Here is a 15,536-nt window from a genome sequence, read left to right on the forward strand (position 1 = left end):
TGCAAATTTCCTTCTGTTTTAAGAAGGCAAACTACACCAAGCTGTACTTGACGTGATCCACCAACACCACCATCACTCCATTTTCTTTTGGGAGTGGCAGGAAATTGCTGCTGCTCTCGCTCCATTCTTTTGGGGCCAAAAACTTTTATTGGGGAAGGGGTATGAGCGACAGAACCAAAGTAAAATAAATCCAACTAACTTGAAATAAAAAACAGATAAGAAAATAAGGGGGTGAAATGAAAATAAATCGAAAACAAAAAAAAAATGAACTTAACTAATCAATCACCTCTCTCACTCTGTCAAACACTAAGCCTGCGGCCTGGTTGGCTCTGTCTAACCCTCTCTACACAGCAACTACTAGTACACTACACTACAATCTATCACTCAAGCTGGTCCTCAACAATGCAAAAACCGTTGAGACTATCATCGACTTTAGGAAGCACGCCCCCACCCCGCCTCCACTGCACACTGGAGGGATGGTGGTGGAAAGAGTGCCTGGTGTACGCCTCCTGGGCACCACCATCTCCAATACCCTGAAGTGGAAGGAAAACACTGTCTCCACCCAGAGGAAGGCCCAGCAAAGGCTTTACTTCCTCCGCCAACTGAGGAAGTTCAGCATGTCCCCAAAACTCCTGAGGAGCTTCTATACCGCAACCATTGAATCTGTCCTCTGCTCCTCCATCCTTGTCTGGTATGCTGGCTCCACCGATCGCGACAGACGCAAACTACAGAGGGTCATCAGGTCAGCGGAAAGGATCATTGGAAACCAACTCCCTGCCCTGGACTCCCTCTATAAGGCCAGACTACGCTCCAGAGCACTGAAGATTGCAAACGATCCCTCCCACCCTGGCCACCAGTTTTTCAGTCAGCTCCCTGTGGGGCGGAGGTATCGGAGGTTTCGGTCCATCGCGACAAAGACCACGAGACACAAAAACAGCTTCTTCCCCTCAGCGGTAAATTTGCTGAACGCGATAAACTCTGCTCATGCCCTCCCCTGTTAGGCTGCCCCTGCTCCTCCACGCTGACTTTAGGCATGTAACTCACCTGGTCAGGGAAAACTACGGCCTACGGTTATGTTTATGTGATGAAGTGATGGGAATGGTGGTTTATGGTTATGTTTATGTGGCTTATGGTTATGTCTATGCGATGAAATATTGTCTACTATGATCTATGTTCTGATGTATCTTATGTTTCTATGCATATGCCCTGTATCTGTTGTGCCAAGCCCAATTCCGGGCACGACCCAGTCGTGCTTGGCGAAATAAAAGCGATTCTGATTCAAACTAACAATCTACTGTCACTCTCTCACAAATACAGCTAGCTAACTACTACTAATAATAGCTCACACTCAATCTAATTCTCTCTCACAGTCTTTAAAAAGACTTCTGTTTTATATACAGTCTTTAAAAAGACTATTGTTGTATGTTGAAACCACTAATATGGGTCTGTCTCTCCTCTCTCCAACACCAGACTGAAGCCCACAAGCTTCGTGACTGTCACTCCTCTTGTATACAAAATGGGTGGGATAGCTGATGGTAGGTAGGTAGCTAGGATTGGTTGGTTTTTGTTAAGACTGTAATTGGTGCAGAAATTCCGTTTTTAATGCAGAAATCATCATGTTTTAAGCTTCTGTGATGGGTCTATCCCCTTCTGATCCCTCTGATTGGCTAATGCAGATTTTACACGCTTCTGTTTAAATTCCGACGGAATTCCACATAGAAATTCCGCTATTTCCGATTACCGCTATAGCTTTTCCGTTCCGGCTTACCGGAACGGAATTGCCAATTACCGACCGGAACCGCGGAAATCTCCATTCCGCAGAATCCGACAAGCATCCCTACTTTTGACTCATAATTCCAGACAGAAATGCACCGCCAGGCTAAAGCGTTCAGCAATGGTATACAAAACAAATATGGCAGTAACAATGTAGGGATAAATATAGCAGACGATTCACTAAGTTCATATGGTGGTGGAGAAGAGCATACTGGGAGGAGGGCCCTGCCAATAGGCTTACAATCTAAAGGGTGGGGATGAGGGACACATAAGGGGGGTGTGGGATGTAAGTCCAAGGGAGATGGCGTTATGAAAATGGCACAATGCTGAAAAGATTAGTCTTTTAACCTTTCAGGGATGCAGTTCTGCTGGGTTTCTCTGCAAAAAGTGGTTCAATAAATTTTCATAATTTTTTTTTGGCTGTAGCTTACCAAGGGTCTAGTATACATATTGGGTATAAATAATTTATTTTTTTAAATGATTTTCTTTACGGTAGTTTTCCCTTTCTGCCTTAATTTCCTCACTCCTCCTAAGCTTTTTGGCAGAAAACGTAGTTTTTTCACATTTACAATTCAGGTGCAAATGTTCTAATACAGGTTTCCAAAATGTGCACACAAATGTAATTTTAATGTGAAGAACGCATGCAAAAAAGCTGGTTACAGCTATCTTTCCCTGGACAAGTCGGGCTCATCCATACCACCAGGGAGGTTAAGGCTTGCTTGAACAAGCTGAAGGTGAGGGAGAGTCTGATGGTGGTGGTGAAGGGTGGGGGAAGAGAATTCCCGAGTAGGAGTACTCTGGAGATGTCCTGGAGCTAGCCCTGCTACCCAACACTCTGCCTGCACTGCTACCCAGCACCAGCCATGCTCTCACAAGTAATAACAAGTGTTTAAAGGGGAACTGAAGAGAGAGGTATATGGAGGCTGTCATGTTTATTTCCTTTTAGACAATACCAGTTGCCTGGCAGCCCTGCTGATCCTCTGCCTCTAATACTATTAGCCATAGCCCCTGAACAAGCATGCAGCAGATCAGGTGTTTCAGTGGTTCAGACTTATAAGTCTGATCTGACAAGACTAGCTGCATGCTTGTTTCTGGTTTTAATCAGATACTACTGCAGAGAAATAGACCAGCAGGGCCGCCAGGTAACTGGTATTGATTAAAAGGAAATAAACATGACAGCCTCCATATACCTCTCTCTTCAGTTCCCCTTTAAGCACTTGAATTCGTGATTTAAATGAGCTATAATTAGCTCAGGTGTGCTGCAGGGAGTGAAGGGGTTATTTACCCATAAGTGCACGTCCTCCCTGTGCTCCAACTAGCTTGCATGCATCCTATTGGTCGCGTTGCAAGCCTCACCAACACGCACTTCCTCCTTCCGGCTTGAGGCAGGGAACACACTTGTCTTTCTGTTTTCTGCACGCGTTTTTCTGCGTACCTTTTCTGCACACTGCATGCAATCGGAAACGGAATCAGAAAATGGATTTGCAGTGTGCAGGGAGCCCAACTGTGTTTTTATGCAGGAAAACGCGTGCGTTTTTTCACAGCAGCTAATGTAATTGATAGAGACAACTGACAAAATGTGCAGAGTCATCATGCAGAATGTCAGTTTTTTTTTTTCTGTGCGCGAACAACATATTAAGTGTGAACTAGCCCATTAATTAACATAAGTTTTCAGTTTATCTGTGCAAAAAACTCGCACGAAAACAGTCAAGTGTGTTCCCTGCCTGAAGAAGGAAGTGCAAGCAGTGAGGCATCAAATAGGACGTGTGCAAGCTAGTTGGTGCACAGGGAGGACGTGCACTTATGGGTAAATAACCCCTTCACTCCCTGCCGCACACCTGAGCTAATTAAAGCTCATTTAAATCACGAATTTGAGTGCTTAAAGGGACACTTAAGTCAAACAAAAAAATGAGTTTTACTCACCTGGGGCTTCCAATAGCCCGCTGCAGCTGTCCGGTGCCCTCGCCATCTCCCTCCGATCCTCCTGGCCCCGCCGGCAGCCACTTCCTGTTTCGGTGACAGGAGCTGACAGGCTGGGGACGCGAGTGATTCTTCGCGTTCCTGGCCACAATAGTGCCATCTATGCTGCTATAGCATATATCATATACCATATAGCAGCATAGAGGATGCTAACGTGTCTGGGAACGCGAAGAATCACTCATGTCCCCAGCCTGTCAGCTCCTGTCATCGAAACGGGAAGTGGCTGCCGGCGGGGCCAGGAAGATTGGAGGGAGACGGCGAGGGCACCGGACAGCTGCAGGGGGCTATTGGAAGCCCTGGGTGAGTAAAACTCATTTTTTTTGATTGACTTAAGTGTCCCTTTAAGCACTCGGTATTACTCGTGAGAGCATCACTGCCCAGCACTTACCCTCCTCTATACCTGCACTGCTATCCAGCACTTTGCTCTCTGCCTGCACTGCTACCCAGCACATACCCTCCTCTCTGCCTGCACTGCTACCCAGCACATACCCTCCTCTCTGCCTGCACTGCTACCCAGCACTTACCCTCCTCTCTGCCTGCACTGCTACCCACCACTTACCCTCCTCTCTGCCTGCACTGCTACCCACCACTTACCCTCCTCTCTGCCTGCACTGCTACCCAGCACTTGCCCTCCTCTCTACCTGCACTGCTATCCTGCACTTACCCTCCTCTCTGCCTGCACTGCTACCCAGCACTTACCCTCCTCTCTGCCTGCACTGCTATCCAGCACTTACTCTCCTCTCTGCCTGCACTGCTACCTAGCACTTACCCTTCTCTCTGCCTGCAATGCTACCCGGGACTTACCCTCCTCTATGCCTGCACTGCTACCCTGCACTTACCCTCCTCTCTGCCTGCACTTCTACCCAGCACTTACCCTCCTCTCTGCCTGCATTGCTATCCAGCACTTACCCTCCTCTGCCTGCACTGCTACCCAGCACTTACCCTCCTCTCTGCCTGCACTGCTACCCAGCACTTACCCTCCTCTCTGCCTGCACTGCTACCCAGCCCTTACCCTCCTCTCTGCCTGCACTGCTACCCAGCACTTACCCTCCTCTCTGCCTGCACTGTTACCCAGAAACTACCCTCCTCTGCCTGCACTGGTAGCCAGCACTTACCCTCCTCTCTGCCTGCACTGCTACCCAGTACGTACCCTCCTCTCTGCCTGCACTGCTACCCAGCACTTACCCTCCTCTCTGCCTGCACTGCTACCCCGCACTTACCCTCCTCTCTGCATGCACTGCTACCTAGCACTTACCCTCCTCTCTGCCTGCACTGCTACCTAGCACTTACCCTCCTCTCTGCCTGCACTGCTACCTAGCACTTACCCTCCTCTCTGCCTGCACTGCTACCTACCACTTACCCTCCTCTCTGCCTGCACTGCTACCCAGCACTTACCCACATCTCTGCCTGCACTGCTACCCAGCACTTACCCACATCTCTGCCTGCACTGCTACCCAGCACTTACCCACCTCTCTGCCTGCACTGCTACCTAGCACTTACCCTCCTCTCTGCCTGCACTGCTACCTAGCACTTACCCTCCTCTCTGCCTGCACTGCTACCTAGCACTTACCCTCCACTCTGCCTGCACTGCTACCTACCACTTACCCTCCACTCTGCCTGCACTGCTACCTACCACTTACCCTCCTCTCTACCTGCACTGCTACCCAGCACTTACCCTCCTCTCTGCCTGCACTGCTACCCAGCACTTACCCTCCTCTCTGCCTGCACTGCTACCCAGCACTTACCCTCCTCTCTGCCTGCACTGCTACCCAGCACTTACCCTCCTCTCTGTCTGCACTGCTACCCAGCACTTACCCTCCTCTCTGCCTGCACTGCTATCCAGCATTTACCCTCCTCTCTGCCTGCACTGCTACCCAGCACTTACCCTCCTCTCTGCCTGCACTGCTACCTAGCACTTACCCTCCTCTCTGCCTGCACTGCTACCCAGCACTTACCCTCCTCTCTGTCTGCACTGCTACCTAGCACTTACCCTCCTCTCTGCCTGCACTGCTACCCAGCACTTACCCTCCTCTCTGTCTGCACTGCTACCTAGCACTTACCCTCCTCTCTGCCTGCACTGCTACCCAGCACTTACCCTCCTCTCTGCCTGCACTGCTACCCAGCACTTACCCTCCTCTCTGCCTGCACTGCTACCCAGCACTTACCCTCCTCTCTGTCTGCACTGCTACCCAGCACTTACCCTCCTCTCTGCCTGCACTGCTATCCAGCATTTACCCTCCTCTCTGCCTGCACTGCTACCCAGCACTTACCCTCCTCTCTGCCTGCACTGCTACCCAGCACTTACCCTCCTCTCTGTCTGCACTGCTACCTAGCACTTACCCTCCTCTCTGCCTGCACTGCTACCCAGCACTTACCCTCCTCTCTGTCTGCACTGCTACCTAGCACTTACCCTCCTCTCTGCCTGCACTGCTATCCAGCATTTACCCTCCTCTCTGCCTGCACTGCTACCTAGCACTTACCCTCCTCTCTGCCTGCACTGCTACCCAGCACTTACCCTCCTCTCTGCCTGCACTGCTATCCAGCACTTACTCTCCTCTCTGCCTGCACTGCTACCTAGCACTTACCCTTCTCTCTGCCTGCAATGCTACCCGGGACTTACCCTCCTCTATGCCTGCACTGCTACCCTGCACTTACCCTCCTCTCTGCCTGCACTTCTACCCAGCACTTACCCTCCTCTCTGCCTGCATTGCTATTCAGCACTTACCCTCCTCTGCCTGCACTGCTACCCAGCACTTACCCTCCTCTCTGCCTGCACTGCTACCCAGCACTTACCCTCCTCTCTGCCTGCACTGCTACCCAGCACTTACCCTCCTCTCTGCCTGCACTGCTACCCAGCACTTACCCTCCTCTCTGCCTGCACTGTTACCCAGAAACTACCCTCCTCTGCCTGCACTGGTAGCCAGCACTTACCCTCCTCTCTGCCTGCACTGCTACCCAGCACGTACCCTCCTCTCTGCCTGCACTGCTACCCAGCACTTACCCTCCTCTCTGCCTGCACTGCTACCCCGCACTTACCCTCCTCTCTGCCTGCACTGCTACCTAGCACTTACCCTCCTCTCTGCCTGCACTGCTACCTAGCACTTACCCTCCTCTCTGCCTGCACTGCTACCTAGCACTTACCCTCCTCTCTGCCTGCACTGCTACCTACCACTTACCCTCCTCTCTGCCTGCACTGCTACCCAGCACTTACCCACATCTCTGCCTGCACTGCTACCCAGCACTTACCCACATCTCTGCCTGCACTGCTACCCAGCACTTACCCACCTCTCTGCCTGCACTGCTACCTAGCACTTACCCTCCTCTCTGCCTGCACTGCTACCTAGCACTTACCCTCCTCTCTGCCTGCACTGCTACCTAGCACTTACCCTCCTCTCTACCTGCACTGCTACCCAGCACTTACCCTCCTCTCTGCCTGCACTGCTACCCAGCACGTACCCTCCTCTCTGCCTGCACTGCTACCCAGCACTTACCCTCCTCTCTGCCTGCACTGCTACCCAGCACTTACCCTCCTCTCTGCCTGCACTGCTACCCAGCACTTACCCTCCTCTCTGCCTGCACTGCTACCCAGCACTTACCCTCCTCTCTGCCTGCACTGCTACCCAGCACTTACCCTCCTCTCTGTCTGCACTGCTACCTAGCACTTACCCTCCTCTCTGCCTGCACTGCTATCCAGCATTTACCCTCCTCTCTGCCTGCACTGCTACCCAGCACTTACCCTCCTCTCTGCCTGCACTGCTACCTAGCACTTACCCTCCTCTCTGCCTGCACTGCTACCCAGCACTTACCCTCCTCTCTGTCTGCACTGCTACCTAGCACTTACCCTCCTCTCTGCCTGCACTGCTACCCAGCACTTACCCTCCTCTCTGCCTGCACTGCTACCTAGCACTTACCCTCCTCTCTGCCTGCACTGCTACCCAGCACTTACCCTCCTCTCTGTCTGCACTGCTACCTAACACTTACCCTCCTCTCTGCCTGCACTGCTATCCAGCACTTACCCTCCTCTCTGCCTGCACTGCTACCCAGCACTTACCCTCCTCTCTGTCTGCACTGCTACCCAGCACTTACCCTCCTCTCTGCCTGCACTGCTATCCAGCATTTACCCTCCTCTCTGCCTGCACTGCTACCCAGCACTTACACTCCTCTCTGTCTGGACAGACAGCCTCAGTAATTAATCTCTTATTGGTTTGCACAGCCTCCTGGGCGCAGACATATGAAAAAAATCAAATAATTTATGTAATGAGATATTTACTGTATATTCATTCTTCCCTTTTCACCTGTAGCTGAGCTCCGGATAGATGACATAAAGCAGGTGTTTCCTCTTTCATTCTTGCCTGTTCCTCTTGGCTTGTTTCCCCCTCTGGGCTGGGACAGGCAGCAGGGGGTCTCTAGGCTGGGTGAACAGCTTGACTCCCATCCAACAGCAAATTAGGATATTAGGCAGTGAGTGTAGCCCATTAGGGGGGAGAGTGTGTCTGGCTGGGGGAAATGAGTGATCATAACAAGAAACACATGTCTGCAGTCCCCTCCCACCGAGGCTGGGAGAGACTGGTGGCTGCATCCACAGCCCAGCACACAACTTGTCACCATGCAGGGCCCGCTGTACCACTGGCTGCTTCTCCTGTCCCTGGTTGCCCCGCAGGTATCCGCCTGTCCCAGCCGATGTCTGTGCTTCCGGACCACGGTCAGGTGTATGCACCTAATGCTGGATGCCATCCCGGAGGTCCCCATCCACACCACCATCCTGTGAGTATCCATGTACCATCGCTATGCAGAGGATGCAGTAACCCATGGAAACCAGATATCATCCTCACTCTGGTCGCTAGGGGTTTCTACTGTACTGTACATCTCTCATGATTTTGATGTTGACTTATGTTATTTGCTGCTAAAATGTTTCAAAAATGATATAATTGTTAGTCTTTCCTGACAAAATTATTCTTTAAAAACTTCTTCATGTCAGTCATTTTGTTGATATGTGTAAAGATGACCATATGCACAATTGGATTGCCATACAGTATGGCAAACAGATCAATATCTTTCTGATCTGAATCTGATCAGGGAGGGCTTAATCCCCCCATACACGGCACACGGATTTTCAAGAGATTTCTCCATGAGCTATTGTACTGTATCGAACAGTGAAACTCTGCAGTTCAACATTATGGGCTGTTGATCTACCGCCGCGTCCTTATGACCGAAATGTACCAGCTGATTGATCAATCTTTGCCGCAAGTCGATCAAAATTACAAACTTACGATCGATGTGGCTCGTTCATGGATAACTGGCAGAGTTGGAGATCGAATCTGACGGTAAAGATCGAGTGTATGACCCAGCTTTAAGATGCAATATTTGAAACCCACTAAAGAAATTCCTGTACTTAAAAACGAGTCCATTTACAGCGGTTCAACGATACAAAAAAAGTTCTCTTTATGTACAAAAATATACATTACGTTTTACTACTACATATTTGATATTGTTAAATGTTATGGTTATGGTATCGGCGGCTAGCAGGCTGCTTGTAAACGAAAGGAGAAAGAAATCCCCTTTGTTTACATGCATACAGCGCTGCGGTCTCCAGCAGCGCTGTACGAGATCGGCGATCCCCGGCCTCTGGCAGGGGATCGCCATCCTCTCATAGGCATCAGCTGGAACGCCGTCCTGCTCAATTCTTCAGGCAGAGGGGAGGAGGGAAGGGGAGGGAGGGGGACGGCGGCAGTGAGAGCCTCTATGAGGATAAAGGGAAAAAAAAGTGACAGCGGTGATCAGACCCCTCCGGCAGCATGTCCCCTTAGGGCAAGCGCATGCGTTTTTAAAATCGCAAGTGCATGTAGTTTTAAAAACGCATCGTATGCGTTTTTGATGCGTTTGCGTTTTTCTTGTAATTGCTGATTGGCTAAAGAATCCTTTGTTTTTTTCTAGTTTACATTTCAACAGGAATCAGGAAATTTCAGAGTCTTCTGGGATACTGACTTCTGAAAAACGCACGTTTGTAATGCGTTTTTCAAGCGCTGCGCTTAAAAAAGCACAGCAGGCACTGCGATTGCGTTTTTCTAAAAACGCATCGCACCATTGTGTACAAGTCATCACGATTTTCATTCTTTTTCAAAAGACCTTGCGATTTTAAAAACTAATGCGTTTTTAAAAACGCAGCGCAAGCGCAGCAGTGTGTACAGGCCCTTTTTAGGGACAAAAATAGGAGGCAAGTCTGATTGCCATACTCCTTAGCTGGGCTGTGCAGGAGGCTGAAAAGCCTGCACAGCCCACTACAGAAAAAAGTTCCTGGTCTTTAGGGGGTTTAACACTGCGGTCATCAAGTGGTTAAAGAGGAACTTTAATCAAGGTTCAAACTTCATCCCAATCAGTAGCTGATACCCCCTTTCCCATGAGAAAGCTTTACCTTTTCTCAGATAGATCACCAGGGCGGTCTGTATGGCTAATATTGCGGTGAAACACCTCCTACAGTGTGATGTCATGGCCATGGTCCTGACAGTTTCCTGTCTGTGAACCTTGTTGTATTGTGGGAAATAACAACTTTTTCCAACTGCCAAGCAAGCAATTTCTCTCTGTTATGAACATTCCATACAGATCACCTAGCAGAACTAAAGCTGTCACCACCAGTGATAAATTTCAGAATGTAAATCAGGGAGAGGAAAGATTTTACAAGGGGCAACACTGACTAAATAATCTATAAATTAATATTGTAACAAACAAGCAATTTTATTCACGTTAGTTTCACTACAGTTCCTCTTTAACGTGAGCAAAGCTTGCCAACAAAGGTGCACATTGGTCAGCGGCTTCTTTGCCTGCGTTCCATTGCTCGCCCTCCCAGATGTACTTTTTGGTCATGTTGTGTGCACAATTATAACACAATTCAGAACCCAGCGAGGAAGCGGCCTGAGATGTGTGCGTTGCTCAGCTCAGCACCTGCGCGGACTTCGCTCTCTCCAGGACTGTTAAGTAAACACAAGCGTGATTGGGCTGCCGCGTTCCCACAGGCTGATTGCAAGCAGGCCGTCTCAGGACCCGTCCAGCATGTTTCTTGTCTGCGGGCCAAGCATGTTTAGGAATGTGTGATGTAATGGCGAGGCGATTGTGCCTTCCGTCATCTGAATTCCTCTCTGGACCGGGGGGCCGCAGGGATTTGCGTAGACGCTGCTGGCGAGCTGACGCCGGGAATTGTTTGTAGCCAGCTGATGGCTCACGGACTGCAACTAGTCCATGAGCCGTCAGTTATATGCATTCTTCTGTTTTTAAATTGTATTTTGGTTCCTAGAGTGTATGATATGGAGGCTGACATATTTGTTTCTTTTTAAACAATGCAGATTTCCTGACTGTCCTGCTGTTCCTCTGCCTCTAAAACTTTAAGCCGTGGACCCTGAACAAGCATGCAGATCAGAAGTCCATGACAAATATGACAAGACTAGCTGCATGCTTATTTCAGGTCTGTGATTCAGACACTACTGACCAGAAAGATCAGCAGGAATGCCAGGCAAGTAGGCAACTGGTGGTGTTTAAAAAGAAATAAACATGTCAGCCTCCATATCCCTCTCACCTCGGGTTCACTTTAAAATTTGCTTTAGTTGTGCTACATGGGTACAACATATAAGGGTAGATGCCGAGAGCTCAGTATAGTGTAGTATGTACTGTGAATTGGGTATGGAAGGTAAGTATAGGTAGGTTATACTCACAAACAAGGGTTACCGTCCAGGTAACCACTATGAAGGCAGGTGAGGAGATTAGACCTGTCCCCACTCAGGATTAAGAAGTCGCTCTCTGTAGATCAGGAAAAAGGAAGAATTCCCCTCCACCAGGGGTGGAAACAACTGCAATAGTAGTACAGAGGCGCCAACAGGGTAAAAACAATATTTCTTTAAAATGGATAAAATGAAGCAGGTAGCGGTGGACTTACCCCTCCAAAACAGACACAAAAAATTGCTGTTTTAAGCAAAAATCAGTTTATTTACACACTCCGAACAAGGTGCAACGCGTTTCGTGGGTATATCCCACTTCCTCTGTCTGTTTTTTTGTGTCTGTTTTGGAGGGGAAAGTCCACCGCTACCCAGTGCAGTTTCTAGGCTAAAATGCACCCAGGGCGAGGGTGTAAAAATTGCGCCCCCCCCCCTAGGTTAGATAGGTAGGTGCCCCTCAGTATAGGTTAGATTAGGTAGGTGCCCCCTAGTATAGGCTAGATTAGACAGGTGCCCCCCAGAATAGGTTAGATTAGGTAGCTGCCCCCCAGTATAGGTTACATAAGGTAGCTGCCCCCCCAGTATAGGTTAGGTAGGTGCCCCCCAGTATAGGTTAGGTAGGTGCCCCCCAGTATAGGTTAGATAGGTAGCTGCCCCCCAGTATAGGTTAGATTAGGTAGCTGCCCCCCAGTATAGGTTAGATTAGGTAGCTGCCCCCCCAGTGTTGGTTATATTAGGTAGCTGCCCCCCAGTGTAGGTTAGATAGGTAGCTGCCCCCCAGTGTAGGTTAGATAGGTAGCTGCCCCCCAGCGTAGGTTAGATTAGCAGCTGCCCCCCAGCGTAGGTTAGATTAGGTAGGTGCCCCCAGAATAGGTTAGATAGGTAGCTGCCCCCCAGTATAGGTTAGATTAGGTAGCTGCCCCCCAGTGTAGGTTAGATAGGTAGCTGCCCCCCCAGTGTTGGTTATATTAGGTAGCTGCCCCCCAGTGTAGGTTAGATAGGTAGCTGCCCCCCAGTGTAGGTTAGATAGGTAGCTGCCCCCCAGCGTAGGTTAGATTAGGTAGGTGCCCCCCAGTGTAGGCTAGATAGGTAGCTGCCCCCCAGCGTAGGTTAGATTAGGTAGCTGCCCCCAGTATAGGTTAGATAGGTAGCTGCCCCCCAGCGTAGGTTAGATTAGGTAGCTGCCCCCAGTATAGGTTAGATAGGTAGCTGCCCCCCAGTGTAGGTTAGATTAGGTAGGTGCCCCCCAGTGTAGGTTAGATAGGTAGGTGCCCCCCAGCGTAGGTTAGATTAGCAGCTGCCCCCCAGCGTAGGTTAGATTAGGTAGGTGGCCCCAGAATAGGTTAGATAGGTAGATGCCCCCAATAATGGAGGGGGGAGCCGCAGGGAGGGCAGCCCGACCTCTCCCTCCCTCTCCTCTCCCGGGCGCCCTCCGTGCTCCCCCCTCAGATGCAGAGTTCGTGAGCAGCAGGGAAGCGCTGTTTACAACTCACCGGCTGCCTGGCTCCAAGCGCTGCTCTCTCGCCGCTGGTCTCCCCTCTCTGTATACATACTGATACACGCTGCTTCCGGCTACAGGAAGCAGCGTGTATCAGTATGTATACAGAGAGAGAGAGGAGACCAGCGGCGAGAGAGCAGCGCTTGGAGCCAGGCAGCCGGTGAGTTGTAAACAGCGCTTCCCTGCTGCTCACGAACTCTGCATCTGAGGGGGGAGCACGGAGGGCGCCCGGGAGAGGAGAGGGAGGGAGAGGTCGGGCTGCCCTCCCCGCGGCTCCGGCTCCCCCCTCCATTATAGCGCCCCCCTCCCAACAGCGCCCCGGGCGGCGGCACGCTCCGCACGGGGCAAGAAACGGGGCTGCCGCTACCTACTTCATTTTATCCATTTTAAAGAAATATTGTTTTTAACCTGTTGGCACCTCTGTACTACTATTGCAATGGTACAACATAATTTCCCCCCCTCCCCATTTTGCTTGGAGTTATCCGCGTTAAGCCGATGGGCGTGGCAGCCCCAGGACCGCCTAACGGCGTAAAGTCCTGGGGCTGGCTTTTGCAGGAGACGCACACACGCTGTGGGCGCATCTCCTGCTTGGTAGGCGAGCTCCGCCTTCAGTCTCCCAGTGGCGATTGCCTCTGGGAGACTATTAGACGGCGAATCCACCGTCTATTTAGTACGCACAGCGCTGCGATCTAAGGCAGCGCTGTACAGGGGACAGCCGTGTCACTGGGCTGTCCCCTCCAGGGGAAAAAAAAAAGTGATCCGCTATGATAAGCTGAAGCCTATCTCAACCGATCGCGCTTATTGGCTGGTGGAGGGAGGGAGGAAGAGGGGGGGGGGGGGGGGAAGGTAAAAAATATTAAAAAAAAATATATTTGTAAAGAACAAAAAAAACAAAACACATTGGGGGAGCAATCAGACCCCACCAACAAAGAGCTCTGTTGGTGGGGAGAAAAAGGGGGGGGGGGGGGAATCACTTGTGTGCTGAGTTGTGCGGCCCTGCAGAGAGCCCTTGAAACTGCAGTGGCCATTTTTGTGAAAAATAGCCTGGTCTTTAGGTGTGGAAAGGGGGGGGTGGGCTGAAGAGGTTAAAAAGGACCTGAACTCTTGCACTGGACAGAAAGAAAACTTAGAGAAATGCACCATGTATATGTTTAGAGTCTAGCTTGTCTAATCCCCCCTCATCTGTGACTAATCAAGACTGCAATTTGATCTCTCAACTGTCAGCTGTCTGCCTTGGCAGAGCAGCTAATTGGTAAATGCAGGATGTTAACAATGTGTCTGCTTTCAAGAAAGCAGGAAGTAGTCACACTGCAGATTTATAAACAAACAAAAGAGAAAATAGGTGGTCTGGCACTGTAGCTTTAATCAAACGTAGCAGGTTTACAGGTATGGTAGTGAATTGTTCAACAACAAAGAGTTCATATGAACAAACAACAAGGTACTTATGGTGCTGCTGCTGGGTGGGGTGAGGGAGATGTCTGACTGTGGGTGCACGGCCTTACGACCGTTTCACAATGGGGTGAGCCTTGCTTCTTCGTGTGCACACTAGGCCTCCGAAGAAGCAAGGCTCACCCCATTGTGAAATGGTCGTAAGGCTGTGCACCCACCGGTGCCCACAGTCCACAGATATCTCCCTCACACCAGCAGCAGCACCATAAGTACCTTGTTGTTTGTTCATATGAACGCTTTGTTGTTGAACAATTCACTACCATACCTGTACACCTGCTATGTTTGATTATAGAGAACCTGAACTGAAAATAAAAAGTCAAAATAACCAAACACAGGTCATACTTTCCTCCTGTGTAGTCTACTCTTCAATTTCTTTCTCCTCTCCTGCATCCAATTTGACCACTGTAATCAATGGATTTCTCCGTCCTCCATTTTTAAAATGGCCATTACCCTATAACAGCTTCCTGGTCAGTACACTGTTAAACTGTAATATCACCCACTTGAGCCATAGGGAAACATGGACATTACCTTGCACTTTCAGTTGTAACTGACAGCTGCTGATATATAACTGAAAGCAACTGGTATATTTCAGTTCTGACAAAATGTTGTCAGAACTGGAAGGGATCACTGTAAGAAAAACATGGTGAGCTTCTGAGAGGAACTGACGGTGAGGTTAGTATGTAATTTTCATTTGCAGCTACATCATGTGTTTTATTTGAAATAATTTTACTCACTTCAGGTTCCCTTTAAAGCTACAGTGCCAGACCACCTTTTTTCTCTTTTGTTTGTTTACAAATACTGGTCCACCACGGTCAGGAGCCAGGCATGGGCAAACTTGGCCCTCCAGCTGTTGAGGAACTACAAGTCCCACAATGCATTGCAGGAGTCTGACAGCCACAGTCATGACTCATAAAGGCAAATGCATTGTGGGATTTGTAGTTCCTTAACTGCTGGAGGGCCAAGTTTGCCCATGCCTGTCACTCTAGAGCACGTAGCTACTGCTGAGAAATGAACACTAACAGCTGCCTATGTTAATGCTAGCATCCACATGTTTATACTGAGTGCCTGCCTCCTCTTTCTTGACTTTGGGATATACACTGCAGATTTATTCAGGTTTCAGCTGTAACAAAGAA

The 15,536-nt window shown here is 49.8% G+C and overlaps 1 protein-coding gene across 2 annotated transcripts in view; it reads left to right on the forward strand.

Annotated features, from left to right (window-relative positions):
* The first annotated feature begins 8,339 nt into the window (after positions 1-8,339).
* LOC137542140 (peroxidasin-like) overlaps positions 8,340-15,536 on the forward strand; it is an 81,611-nt gene continuing 74,414 nt past the window's right edge. For both annotated transcript variants that reach the window (XM_068263831.1, XM_068263832.1), the window contains exon 1: positions 8,340-8,517. In XM_068263831.1, coding sequence (XP_068119932.1) covers positions 8,360-8,517 — 158 coding nt within the window. In that variant the 5' untranslated portion in view covers positions 8,340-8,359. The remainder of the gene's footprint in view (positions 8,518-15,536) is intronic.

This window comes from Hyperolius riggenbachi, chromosome 12 (assembly GCF_040937935.1).
Source record: "Hyperolius riggenbachi isolate aHypRig1 chromosome 12, aHypRig1.pri, whole genome shotgun sequence".
In the NCBI taxonomy this organism is placed as follows: Eukaryota; Metazoa; Chordata; class Amphibia; order Anura; family Hyperoliidae; genus Hyperolius; species Hyperolius riggenbachi.